Source organism: Podarcis tiliguerta (assembly GCF_965153285.1).
Source record: "Podarcis tiliguerta genome assembly, chromosome: 9".
Taxonomy (NCBI): Eukaryota; Metazoa; Chordata; class Lepidosauria; order Squamata; family Lacertidae; genus Podarcis; species Podarcis tiliguerta.
The window spans coordinates 10,426,055-10,439,886 of NC_139542.1; the positions used below are offsets into that span (position 1 = coordinate 10,426,055).

The 13,832-nt window shown below is 47.6% G+C and overlaps 1 protein-coding gene across 10 annotated transcripts in view; it reads left to right on the forward strand.

The window, feature by feature from the left end:
• Nucleotides 1–1,930: 1,930 nt before the first annotated feature.
• SEPTIN11 (septin 11) overlaps nucleotides 1,931–13,832 on the forward strand; it is a 110,068-nt gene continuing 98,166 nt past the window's right edge. For 3 of the 10 annotated variants that reach the window (XR_014501833.1, XM_083398509.1, XM_083398505.1), the window contains exon 1: nucleotides 2,053–2,302. Coding sequence is in view for 7 of the 10 variants with exons in the window: in XM_083398509.1 (XP_083254635.1) it covers nucleotides 2,276–2,302 (27 nt within the window). In the remaining 3 variants the exon portion in view is untranslated. Of the gene's footprint in view, nucleotides 2,303–13,832 lie in introns of all 10 variants that reach the window. The other 7 variants (XM_083398504.1, XM_083398507.1, XR_014501832.1 and 4 more) reach the window with 4 other exon arrangements.

A 13,832-nucleotide genomic window follows, 5' to 3' on the forward strand; every position in this document is an offset into this window, starting at 1 on the left:
GGCTCTGTCATGAGGCAGGTCCAACCACTGGACCATCACATTATTTAGGGTTGCCATATTTCAAACAGTGAAAATCCGGACAGAAAAGTTGTTGCTGCCAACATCAGCCTGCCTAGGATGTTGGCCTAGAGGGACCTTTTGTGCAATCTAGAACGAAATTCTTTATGAAAGAGAAATAATTGTGTTTTTCTAAAATAAAAAAAGGAATGTGCTGTGAAGCTCCCAATATATGAATCTGCCTTACACCTAGGCAGACCGTTGGTCCACCACGTTCAGTATTATCTACAGCAGGCAGGGACGTACTTAGAGGTTGGGAGCCAAGGGCGCAAGACCAAATGGCACAAAATTGCGCCTCTCCACTCTGGCTCAGAGTAGCTAGGAGCCTGCCCACTGGTGCATTCCCCTGGCCGCTCTTTGCCAAGGGCACAAGGAAATCTTCTGACACCAGGAGTTTCCAGACTGTGGTCCATGACGCGCCAGTGGTCCGTGATCTTCATGCTAGGAGTCCGCAGGATACCGACATTCAGTATAAGCCACCCTGCTTTTGAATGGCACCTTCCTGTTTCTTTCACTTCTCACGTTGTGCTTTCTTGTGCAACATTCACAATAGACTAGATGCCCGTGGTTCCCAACATGGGGTGCACAGGGGGGCAATTTGATTTTTTTGGGGGGGCAATTCGAGAATGAGTTATTCACAGTTAATGGCCTTTTAGGCTTCCTCCACATGAATAGGAGACCACTTTTTAAATCATAAGAATTAAATGTCACAGGCAGAGGAGGAGCTAGCTGCTCTGGCACCCAGAGTGGCGCACATGATGTGCACCTCGGGGTGGGGTGAGCATCCCACGGTGGCGTGTCTGCAAGCACGGGGGCGCCGCCGCCCGTGGCGAGTGTCCCAGGGAGGCAGGGGGCGATGTCAACCCCCCTCGGGGATGACACCCAGGGCAGACTGTACCCCCCACATCTCCCTTGCTCCGCTCAGGATTTTAGAGATGCTTAGGTGGTGCATGGCCAAAAAAACGATTGGAAACCACTGGACTAGAGCATGGGAAGGCAAACTAAGGCCCGGGGGGCAGAACTGGCCCAATCACCTTCTAAATCCGGCCCGTGAATGGTCCAGGAATCAGCATGTTTTTACATGAGTAGAATGTGTCCTTTTATTTAAAATGCATCTCTGGGTTACTTGTGGGGCATAGGAATTCGTTCAATTCCCCACCCCCCCAAAAAATATAGTGCGGGCCCCCCACAAGCTCTGAGGGACAGTGGACCGGCCCCCTGCTGAAAACGTTTGCTGACCCCTGGACTAGAGGATGCAATAAAAACACAATGAAGGGGAATGCACCAGTGGGCAGGCTCCTAGCTACTTTTGTGCCATTTGGGCTTGAGCCCTTGGCTCCCAAACTCTAGGTACGTCCCTGCCTGCTGTAGATAACACTGAACATGGTGGACCAATGGTCTGCCTAGGTGTAAGGCACAGCATCGGAAGGAAATCATTAAGCGGATGCCAAGACCCTTAGAAATTGGTTTTGGGAGTCTTCCCACGCTGGCAGCGACCTTGCCTGGGATCGAACCCGCGCAAAGCAGACGCTCTCTGCCACTGAGTCGAGGGGAGAGCGCGAGGTCCTTTCCGCTGTCCTTTAGCCGTTCCCATGCCCGGCGGCGCACACATGAAGGCTGGGGGGGGGGGGAATTCAGCCCCCCAACACCCGCCGCGTCCCCGCGCCTGCCAGCCTGGCTCTCCCGGAGGAAAGAGCCGTCCCCGCTCGCGCGCTCTGCCCGGACGGACTCGGTCACGAGCCCTCCGCCGAAGGGGCTTCCTGGCGCCAATGGCTCCTCCAGCCCCGTCGAGGGAAAGCGCCTTTCTCCCCGAGGCGCCTCCCGTCCCCCTCAGTTTCTCGCGCGCACCTTTTGGGGCAGGCGCCTCCGAGCGCGCGCGCGCGCGGCGGGCCAAAACGGGGTTGAGGGGAGCTGGGGAGGCCGCCTCGCGCCCCCCGCCGCCCGCGCACCCGTCCCCATTGCACAGAGGCGCACGTCCCCACTCCACCCACCCCTCTCGCCAGCGAATGGTCGCTTCCAACCGGGTGGCCATGTTTGCCGCTTATAATCGCGAGCGCAGGCGAAGCCAGAGGCTGCTTTTCATGCGAGCGGGGAGGGCGCTCGGGAGGAGGGGCAGCGGCAGCAGCAGCAGCCGCGTCAGGCGCCGGGGAAGAAGGCGAGCAGCAGCAGCGGCCGGAGCCTCGTCGTCGTCGCCCTCGCCCCCCTCAGCAGCAGCAGCATGGCCGTGGCGGTGGGGAGACCCTCGGTGAGTGAGGAGGGGAGAGGAGCCTTTCCCGCTGGAGCGGCCGCGGGGTGTGTGGAGCTCCCCGGTTGGGCGGGCGTGCAGCCCATGTGCGCAGCGCCCAGGCTCTGATAACGGGGATGGGGAAGAGCGCGCCCGAGCCTCCCTTCCCGGCGGCTGAGGCGGGAGAGCTAGCGAGGCGGCGGCGGCGGCCGCTTGTTGCTTCCCGGGAAGGCGAGCCAGAGAGATCCCGCCTGGGGTCCGCGGCATTCCCCCCGCCTTCCCGCCTTTCTTCCATCTCTCTCCTTCTCCATTCATTGCAAAGGGGATCGCCGGAGGTGGGCGCCTAGGGGGTGAGAGGCTGAGTGTGGGTCGGGTTGGCGGGGGATGGGACGCGTTCAGACGTTACGTGCCCGGAGGAGGGCCCGGACCCCGGTTTCTTTTCCCGTGTACCAAGCTTCTAAAAAAAGAGCGGCGGGGGGGGGGGAGAGAGAATTAAAGAAAAGAAAGCTGGGAAAGGGGTGTGTTTGTTTGTGTGTGGTAGCAAAATATGGAGCTGGTTGTCTTCTTATCTAAAAATAGGGCACACCAGACGAAAATCGGAGGGAGTGGGCAGTGGAGACGGAAACACGAATAGGCCGCCCTCCCTGGCGATTCTGAAAAGGTGCCCGGGATCAGTGTCAGTCAATGGAAGGAAGGTGTGTGGCTTCAGGGGAAAGAAATAAAGGAAAGGAAACGTGCCTGAGGTTGCGGGTGGGGAAGGCGGCAAAGTTGTCCTCTAGGGCAGAGGCGCATGCTTGTGTTGTGGGGAAGGCATGGGGAGCATAACGGGATGGCCGCCTCCCCAAACCCTTGTGAGATTTTGTTAGCTGGCTGAGCAGCCCGGTGATATACAGTTGCAACCCCACAACCTCTCGGAGCAGCGCATCTCTCCAGGCCAAGGCATCATTCATCTTCTAGGACATGCAAGCATGCACCAGCCCTCGCCAACGTGGTGCCCGCCTCCAGATGTGCTGGACAACAATTCCCACCAGCCCAAGTCAGCACATCTAGGCGAAGACTAGCATATGCAATTTTTTAAGATTGCAATTCTATACATGTCTGCTTGGGAGGAAATCCTCTTTCAGGGGACTTGCTGTGACGTGGCCGAGTAGGGTTGCAGCTCTGCTGTTGATCTCAGGGTCTTGAGTTTGAGCCCCACTTTGGGTAAAATATCCCTTGTGGTCTCTTCCAACTCTACAGTTCTATGATTCTAAGACTCTCTTTGCTTTTCCATGATGCAGAAAGGGGTGGTGTTAGAGCTGTCACTTTGAATCTTTTCATACGATAGACCAGAAAAAAATATGGGGCATCCTTCCTTCCTCCCAAAGCCTGCCTTTTACCTTCTCTATCTTTCTGGCTTTTCGTCTTACCTTCTTTTGCATCTTCTCCCCCACCCCCTCTTTCATTGGGGACAACAACAGCACCCCAGAACAAAAGAGAGAGACACATGTGATTCTATGAAGTTGCAAGCCCTGAGTTGGAATCTCACCTCTGCCATGGCAAACCCTTTGGCGTGCTGCATGGGAGAGCATCTGTGGGGCAAGCAGAAGGTTGCAGGACCATAGCTCAGTGCATCTGCATCCTGAAGATCCTGGGTTCAACCCCTGGCTGCTCCCAAGTAGGGCTGCTGAACACCCCTGCTGGAAACCCTGCAGACTGCTGCCAACCAGTGTACACAACACTGAGCTAGATGGAACAGTGGTTTGATTCAGTTCGAGGCAGCTTCCTAATGTTTCATCTTCTGCAAGGGGACAGTGGTAGTGATCTACCTTACAGGCTTGTTGTAAGTGTGCAAAACACCTCAAGCACTTTAAAAGTCAAGCCACAAGTGCGTACGTTGCTAGTATTTATATTAGTAGATTGGGGTGTGACTTTCCCTGCAGATCATGACCCAAGAATAGAAAATTAAAGTGCTATAAAGAATGCAGGCTTGCAACACCCGTGTGTGGTTTCCGATTAGAGAACTTCATCTTTTAGTCAGCATTGGAAAGGGAAACAAGCTGTAGGTATATAGGGTTGTATATATTGTATCCTGGTGGCCTGTTAACCGCATTTCAAACAGGGCAAGGCAAACGGGCTGCGTATAGTAGGATGTCTGTCTTTCAGTACTGCATTCTTGGGAGGTTTTCAAACATCCTCTGTTCAAGCAGCAGCAGTGGTAATGGGAGTACTGGATAGAGATGCCTTAACTTAGCCTTCGCCTTCCTTTCCCAACTCCCCGCACCCCCAGGAAAAAAAATCACTTGGGCAAAGAGTTGCAGTATCCTCTGGGATCAGAAGCAGAGCTGTGTGGAAAAGCAATAGAGGCAACTAGAAGTTTGGCATTTGTATAAACTTTAACTCGCTTAGCATCCCCTCTGTCTTCTCTCTCTCTGTCTCTCTGGTTCCCCAAAGAATAGACACAGAAATGATGCTGGCGACTCAGTTTATTTGTTTGACTCTTAATGGCTTCTCAAGCAGTTTCCCACACGCTGAAGCATCCAGCTGCTGCCCCTCCACTGTACAATTCTGTTTTTTGTTAAGGTGGGGAGTTGAGAAATGTCAACTCGATCGGACGCAGTAGTTTGCCACAAGAAACCTCTGCAAGGCCTATAGCACCTTAAGGGTTTCTCATACATCCTGTGGCAAAAGCCCGAAGCAGATAAGAGAAGGTGTCAGTTTGTATACACCTATAGGTGTGCGTTGGGGTTGTGAACGAAAGATTTATACAAATGGAGGCTAAAAAAATATTAAGGGACATATGCTTTCAAGGTTGAAGATTTAGGCTTGAGGATCTTCTTAGCCATTAAAAATAGGAAGAATACCCTGGAGAGATGTTGGGATGAAATTAGATCTCTGAAGGAGTCTCTCCTCCTTGGTAGGGGTTCTTTCCTTTTTGATAAACCCATAATGTCTGAGAAACTTTGTTTCACAGACTTGCCAGGCAGCTTCACATAAAGAGATCCTTACCGAAAGAGAGACACAGAGATCCTTTTTATTATGTCTATAACTTAGAGAGATGTTGGTGAAAGTAAATGCTGGCCATATGAAAGGACTCTTATACATCTTGAGGAGGTGGGGAGGGGAGGAAGGTGGGGGGAGGGAGGGAGAAGGGGACTTGATTGACTTTTTCCTGTTCGATGTTTTTTTTTTTTTAAGTGCATGCCAGTAAAACAGATGTTGCGAGTGAGCAAATGACTTCAGTGTGGCTACTTTCAGAATGTGAAAAATGGTGTCTGCATTCAAGATGTGACCTGGCTCCCTTGCTTAGTTTCTGTTACCGTTTTATAATACAATTTGTGGCTCCAGTAGGGTAACGGGACTGCATTGTGTTTTGGCAATTGCATCATGCCCCACCCCACTTTTTTTTTTTTTAAAAAAAAGCACATTGTTCATGTAAATGGTGTTTTTTTAATCATTTTAAATGAACAAAAATTACACTCTTCCCACCATTTCCTCAGTGTGACTGGTAACAATTACGTTTCAGTTTGGATTTGGATTTGTTGCTTTCTGAAAGGGTCCAGGGCAAAATGGGTGCTGCCACACGGGAGCCCAAATAAAAGGTATTGTGGTCGATTCACAGGGCCCCAGCATGAGGCAGTGAGATATACGAGCTGAGAGTAGCTTTGTGAAAAAGCCACTCTCCTATGGTGAGTTGAAATAACCTCCAGGCAATTGAGCAGGTAAGCTTCTGTAAGATGGAAGAGAATGATGGTGTTTTCCCTTTCCTTTCAAGGTAACAAGAGTGCCACATATGACTGACATGTACTTGTGGGCAGACACATTAGTAACATTTGTGTACTTGTTTTTGAGGCTGGTGTTGTGGACGGCAATGAGAGTTTTAGCACTAAAATTCCAGCTTCTACATCAAACAATGGCGTAAAGTATCTCAACTATCTTCCCCATAATGGTCCAGTTTGCATGTCATGTCTACTGAGTAGGATTATACCAAGACAGGCCATTGGTCCATCTAGTCTAGTATGGTCTACACCAGGGGTAGTCAACCTTTTTATACCTACCACCCACTAATGCATATTTTTGGTGGTAAAATTTCCTTCTCACCCACCATTGCTCCATGGAAGGAGGATTCAACTTGTGCCATAGAACCCCTTACCACCCACTTAGAATCCTGAAACGCCCACTAGTGGGCAGTAGGGACCAGGTTGACAACCCCTGGTCTATACTGATGGGCAGTGGATCTCTGCAGGGTTTCAGACAGGGTCCTTTTCCAGCTCCACCTGGAGATGCCAGAGTCTGAAACTCTTCATTGATGATTACCTCCTCTCTTGAGTTTTTTTCTCCGTGCATGCGGAATAGAAAGGGGGGGGGGTGGATATCCCTGAGCATGTACAGAGTATAATGTCATTAACTCATCCCAGCAAACCATCACATCTCTGGAAATGGGGACTATTCAAAAAGCACGTTAGACTTTAAAAACTCCTTTTAGCGCGCACACACACCCAAGTCATACTTGTGCCTCCTTTCCAACCTATCCCAAATCCTTTTCTTGCAGCTCCTCTATTCTTCCCATGAAGTGTGACGTATTTAATGGATGGTCTCTAGAGAGCATGGAGTCTTAGGCACAGAGCCCCCCCCCCCCTCTTGTTTTAGCATGACAGCAAATGGCATAGCTGTCAACTTTCCCCTTTTCTTGCGAGGAATCCTATTCGGAATAAGGGAATTTCCCTTTTAAAAAGGGAAACGTTGACAGCTATGCAACTGTGGCCTTGCATAAACTCTGGGGGTCCAGTTTCCTATTACCTAACACTTCCTTTCCATATCTTTGCAGGAATCTGCCTATTGTACTACTGCTCTGATGAGCAGGTTAATTGGGTTAATCATTAATAAAACTGCTGGGCATGGAGAGAGAAAGAGGGCACATTTGGCTTGTGTGTAGGATGTGGGGAGAGGAACTGAAAGAAAGATCAGTCTGGCTTGATTTAACAGAACCAAGATAGCATTATTGAGTCACGGAATTTGCCCACTGAGATGTACTGGGGAAATGACACCGCGCCGATTATAAAATAATGCACATAAAGTAACAAGGGCAGACGTTATCGTGCAAACCACTCTGTTTGGTGGTTTGCTCTAGCTACTTGTATGAGTAACATTATCTAAAGTATAAAGTATATCCACATTTGTAACAGAACAGCTACTGTCAGACTCCAGCCTGCAGCAGGGATCTATCTATGAAGACAAAAGTTTCACTATTATTAATTAAAGCTTTAGTCTTCTACCTTTACAGACCCAAGACCCGCCTTTAATCTTAGCCTGCAACAGGGCACCCAGTTAATATTTTTGCCATATTGTCTATCTTTCTCCCTCACACCTGGTATCTGCTTCTTTCATCCCTCTTCTCCTAATTTTATTCCTCCCCTCCTTTCCCCCTCCTAAGCATTCCTTGGCTTCACATTACTGATCTTGAGAGCTTCAACTTCCACCGATGTTATAAACAGGTTTCTAGATCTCATGTCTCTCGGAATTCTTGGGAATGCAAATGCAATAGGTCCGAACGGACTGCTGTCCCCAGAAGGCAAGTGAGGAGCTTTCCATTTTTATTATAGTTCAATTCATCATAATTTGAATAATTTGGAACTGGCACCAGGACCTTGCTTACCACTGCTGTTTATTCAGACTCTGGTTGTTAGTACCTGATTTGCCCGTTGCCAATAGTTCCTCCTTTAAAAGTGTGCCAGTTCCATGCAAGCTGCTAGTTATGTAAAAATAGGCTATGCAAAGCAGCTGCTTCAGCAGTGAGGTGCTTTGCAGAAGCTGTTAGCATAAGATTGTAAGAAAAGCTCTTGTGCACCATAGGGGAGGCTTCCATCCAATCCCACATGAAATTTAAACATGAAATTTATTACGGTCAGAGACCAGCTTGAGAAACACAAATGGAACTACAATCCCAATAGCAAAACAAACATTTAAAACAATATACAACAATGGATTTTAAGTTTAAAAGTGTGATAGGCATATAAACACATAAAAACTTTAAAATAGACTACCTTAGAGGATTCGGGTTTGGGAATTTTCTTAAGCAAACTAGATTGAATCAGGGGATGGTCTGCGCCTACAAATCTGTGCACAGAATCTGGTGACAATCCGGGTCGTCTTGTGGTCTTTACCTAACAGGAGAAGATCAAATTTTTGCTTTACCGGAGGTCAGCAAGCCTCACCAGCAAGCCTCACCAGCAATGGTTTCTCATCTAAAAAATATGTGTTCAGGGCTTTCTATATCCCCCAAAGGACAGGCGCAAATTCTCTGGTCATATGGGACTTTTAAAGGATCCTTCCAAGACCGGCGAGCCGAGCTTCTGGCAAGTGTAAAAGCCCTTCTTGCATTTTTGGATACAAGAAAAAAGAGATATGCTTCTGGTGCAGCTATATCTCTCTCGATTTCTACAATTTTGTACTCGGGGGAATCCCACATCTTATTGTCACTTGTGGGCACTTAAATGCCTCTAGGAAACACACAAGCAGGACATGAGGGCCGTGCCTTCCCCCCACCCCCTCCAATTACCGTACTTATGCACATGGGAAGCTGCTTTATACTGAACCAGACCTTTGGCCCATCTGACTCAGTATTGTCTGCACTGACTGGCAGCAGCCCTCCAGGGTTTCAAGCAGGCAGCACCTCCCAATCCTTCAGCATGCAAGGCATGTGTTCTGCTGCTGAACCACTGAGCTGTATGCATCAGTGTTATACCACCTGTGAACAAAGAGCCATAGAATAGGGAGGCACTTCAGATGTCACGTAGTCCAGCCCTCTGCTGAGGACGGAGACCCTGCTTGCTCTATTTAGATGTCATTGCTAATTTTCTCCGGTGGCTCTTTCCTAAGACCCCTCTAATCCAGTGGCAGAGAGTCCCAACGGTTGTTAAAAATGGCACTTTTGCTCGTTGTGAACTGACAACCTTCTTTGGATTGCAGCTGGCTTCCAGTGTTATATGGAGAACATGTCTGACCGCTTCTCTCTCTGTGTGTGTGTGTGTGTGTGTGTGTGCGCCATTTGTGGAATTGTTTTGTTGTGTATTTGAGTTACGTATTGATTTTGTACTTGTAAGCCGCTTAGGGGCCATTAGTAACTCTGTAGGCTTCTGTTGAGTCCCTGCCACTTTAAAAAGAAATCCACTAAACAGTCACAAATGTTTTAGTCTTTCCATGTAGATGCCACGAGTCCTATGGTGGTGTCATACATGGTCTGATCCTGAGTAGTAATGGGAGGAGCTCTCAACAAGTTTGAGCTGGCGACCCTTGGGAAGGCCCAAGTGAGATGGGGGGAGTTGGTATGATCCAGAGTCCAGGGAAGGGCTGAGAGCGTGGAGGATGGACTACTGGAGGTCTTTGGTCTGCTTTGGATTTCACCATGCTGAATGTCAATGGGGGTTATGGGAAGAAATACTGTAATTTTTGCTCTATAAGACTCACTTTTTCCCTCCTAAAAGGTAAGGGAAAATGTGTGTGCGTCTTATGGAGCGAATGCAGGCTGCGCAGCTATCCCAGAAGCCAGAACAGCAAGAGGGATTGCTGCTTTCACTGTGCAGTGATCCCTCTTGCTGTTCTGGCTTCTGAGATTCAGAATATTTTCTTTTCTTGTTTTCCTCCTCCAAAGACTAGGTGCGTCTTGTAGTCTGGTGCGTCTTATAGAGCGAAAAATACGGTAGTTTCTCCCCCCCCCTGTGATATTTCTTTCATTTACTTATTTCCCGACTTCCCCAAACCTCCCTCCACTGTATTCCAAATCATATATTCAATCAGCAAATCCCTACCTTCTATCTTAATTAATCCTTGTCTTAATTTTAATATCTTAATATAACCTAGTCTCCTTAATATCTTAAAATATTAAATCTTTTAGTTTTACAACTTTTTTACTAAAGACCTTTTAGATTCAATCTGATGTCATTTTAACATTCATTAATCTTATAATATTTCTGTAAATAATCTTTAAATTTCTTCCAGTCTTCCTCCACCGTCTCTTCTCTCTGGTCTCTGATTCTGCCAGTCATTTCGGCCAATTCCATATAGTCCATCACTTTCATCTGCCATTCTTCCAGCGTAGGTAGCTCTTGTGTCTTCCAATACTGTGCAATGAGTATTCTTGCTGCTGTTGTGGTGTACATAAAGAAAGTTCTATCCTTCTTTCGCACCTGTTGGCCAACCATGCCAAGAAATAGTTTCTGCCCAAGCATCCCTCTCCCATGGCAACATCAAAACAAACTTATGGGGTAGGTGAGGCTGAGACAGAGCCTTCAGTGACCACTCTGGCTGACTGAAGATTTGAACCTGGGTTTCTCTTGGGTAAGAGTCCTCCATTATAATACTCTGCCTTTTTGTAGTTAAAAGGCACAGAAAGAGTCGGCAGCCCTATTCGTGGCAAATTAGCAGTGACAACAGTGTTGGTTCCATGCAGAGAAGGTCCTCATTTTAGTACAGTCATACATCAGGTTACAGCTGCTTCAGGTTGTGTTTTTTCGGGTTACGGACTGCCGAAACCTGGAAGTACGGGTTACTTCCGGGTTTCAGCGGCCGCGCATGCGCAGAAGCACTAAATTGCAACCCGCGCAGACGTGGGTTGCGAATGCTGTGGGTTGCAAATGTGCATCCTGCACGGATCACGTGCGCAACGTGAGCGTCCACTGTAGAGTCTCATTGCCCTTGTTCAGAGCAATTCCACGGGCGGGTTCAGACATGCATTACTTGGTGGCTTAGTGACTTGGAAAGCTTTCGATGTGACCTGAAGTTCTGCCTTTTGAGGGCATGTTCATACATGCTAGCATTGCTGGATGGACATGCCTATGTGAACCAGTGATATAGGTGCACCCAGATAACCGTATTCCCAAGAGCCTTGAGTTCAGTGCTTGTAAGAGGAAATGTCAATGTAGGAATCAAAACTGCACCACCTTTTAGGGGGTGGTGGTCTTGTGGACTCATTCTGAAATCACTGCCTTTGGCAGTCTGATTTTGCTCCCAGATTAGCCGCTCATGCTAGTCTTTGATGAAATGGTGCAGGATGAGGGCAAGGGGACTGACAGCCTTCTATCCCCTCTCCCCCAAAGACTAGGAAGCATTGCCATAAGTAAGGAATGCCCTGTGTCATAATCACAGTGAGTATTGCCTTAAGAAACAAAAGGGGGCAGAGCTGAAAACTGTTGACCGGCTGCCCTCATGCCCTCCTCATGTGTTTCCCCAAATCATCTGGATGCTAAGCAAAACTGGGGACTTCTATTCTGACCTTACACAAGTCTTCGTTCCTCATAGTGCATCTTCACTAGCACTTTTCAGTATGGCTGCAAATTGGTGAAATAAATGTTAGTTGACGAAAACTAACTTAGAAATTGATTTTTAAATTCACATAGTGGTGAAAACAATGGTTTTGAAGCAAGAAGCTTACATGTTGTTGTCTTTAGGTGATGCACACGTGTGTTGTAGTGGTTGAAAGTTATTTTCAGTTCTCCATCAAACCTTGCAGCCTGTTTTTTTTAGATGGAGAATTTTAGTTGGTTCCTGAGTACACAAGTTGCTGCTTCTCCTTCTATCAGACGATATCTTTTTGTGTGGCTATTACCAAAGAGCACAGATTGGGAATATGATATGCTTTGTTCTTACTTGCAAAAAAAAGAAAAATAAAGACTCCTGTTCTGTAACAGCTTTCTCCCAATATGCACCGGACTTGCAATGTATGCTGCCCTTTTAGAATAAAATGGCTGGTATCTGGTTTCTAGCAAGCCTGTGGCTTTGCTGATTTCTTTCAGTTGCTAACCCCAGAGAAGCTGTGTGAGTGTCAAGGAGCGTGGGAAGTTCTTGAACATCTTCCTTAGCACAAGCTGGGGGAAATGCCAGAGAGCCTGAATTACTAAGACCCTTTAAATGCTGAGAGTTTCTGAGCTGCCTGGCTCTTCGCAAACAAGCATACCTTTAATTTCAACAGCAATTTAGTCTCTTCCTGGGTTTGTAAGCCTTTTCTTCTCCAGAGCAAGATTTTCCTGGCTCAGGGCCTGCACCTGAAGGAATGTGGTGGGTTTTGTATTCCTGTTTTGTTTTGTTTTCTTCGCCTCACTCGCTGCAATTTCTTTTCCTTCCCTTTTTTAGAAGTTGCAAGTTCAGGAGGGTCTCTTTTGGAAGTGGGTGGGCAAAGAACACACAGTCTGAGGATTGCAGGGAACCCGGAACCCTACACTGTCTCTTGTGAATCTGCAAATAATTTGGTAGTACTAGATTATTATTAGGAATGCTGCTGTTAGCTTTTACTGTTGGGCCAGGCCCTGGGCTCCAATAATTGAGCTCTCGCGCCTCTGAGCTATGGAGGCCAGTGGTTCTCAAAGGGTGTGGCAGGAGAGGATGACAAATGTGGCAGGAAGATTCAAGGATAATCAAACGTTTAAACATTTCAGTGCAGTATAGTATAGCATAGTATCGAAATATATTTTAATATATACATCCAGAAAAACAGTATCTTCGCCTCTCTTCAAGAACACTGGCTGCAGTTCTGCACCCCATATTGTTGTCAACCGGGATTTTCAATTCTGAGAAATAAGAAAGATCAGAAAAGAGAACGTCTTGCGTTGATGAGGAAATGAGAATTTGTTTGTCTCAAATCAGACCTAATATAATTGAGATTACCCAGCAAAAGCAAGCTCACACCTCTCATTGAGTTTGTAGGCATACTAAAGGTACATATGTAAAAGGCTCGCTTAGAATTATATTTTGGGAATGAGTCATGATCTTATGTAGCTGCGTTGTTTTATACTTCCTGGGTGCCCCATGATCAAAGTAGTTGTGTTCCGTGTTATGAACCAAGCACTGCTAGGAGTTCTTTCCTTTTGTTTTCCAATGTATTTTTTGTCAATAAAAAATTCGGTTCGGTGCAAGCAAATTTTTATTCTGAAACCGTGGCCCAGAGAAAAAAGTTTGAGGGCTGCTGCCTTAGGCTTTCATGTAGAGATTGAGTTGATCCTTATCCTTCGACCCTCTGCCCAACACATTTTACTAAACTCTTAGAATTTCTCCTAGCTGGTTTATTTCTCCTCTGCTCTCTCCTAACATGCTTTTATTTAAAAAAAACAAAAGCAGACATTTTGGGGACTTCATTTGCTTCTCTGTGATTGGGGCAGGTCCCCTTTCACATCATTCTGGCCATTGTGACTTGATCTGCCTAGCGGGCTATGGGTTTAAATGATGAGAGGGGGAATTGAATGAAGCAGGAGTGCCTGCACATATTGGCTTGGCTGCTAACTAGCCAGCCATTCTTTGTGATTGCTGCAGGTCCACACCTCGCCTCTTGAGTCCTGTGGCATGTGCAGAGAGCTAGGTGGGATGGAGGGGCATTTTTTTCTCTGGCCTCGCAGAGCACTTTTGCAGGCAGCGCAATGGATGTCTTGGCTTCTCTCACCTCCTGCAAACAAGCACCCAAGAGCAAGGGCAAGAAGCCAGGCTACTTCGCTCTCCCAAGTTCTGCAGACTTGGTGTGTTGTGGCTGTGTGTTCTCCTTTGCCTTCTCCTTCCCTTCCCGTGAGTCCAGTGCAGGGCATGAACG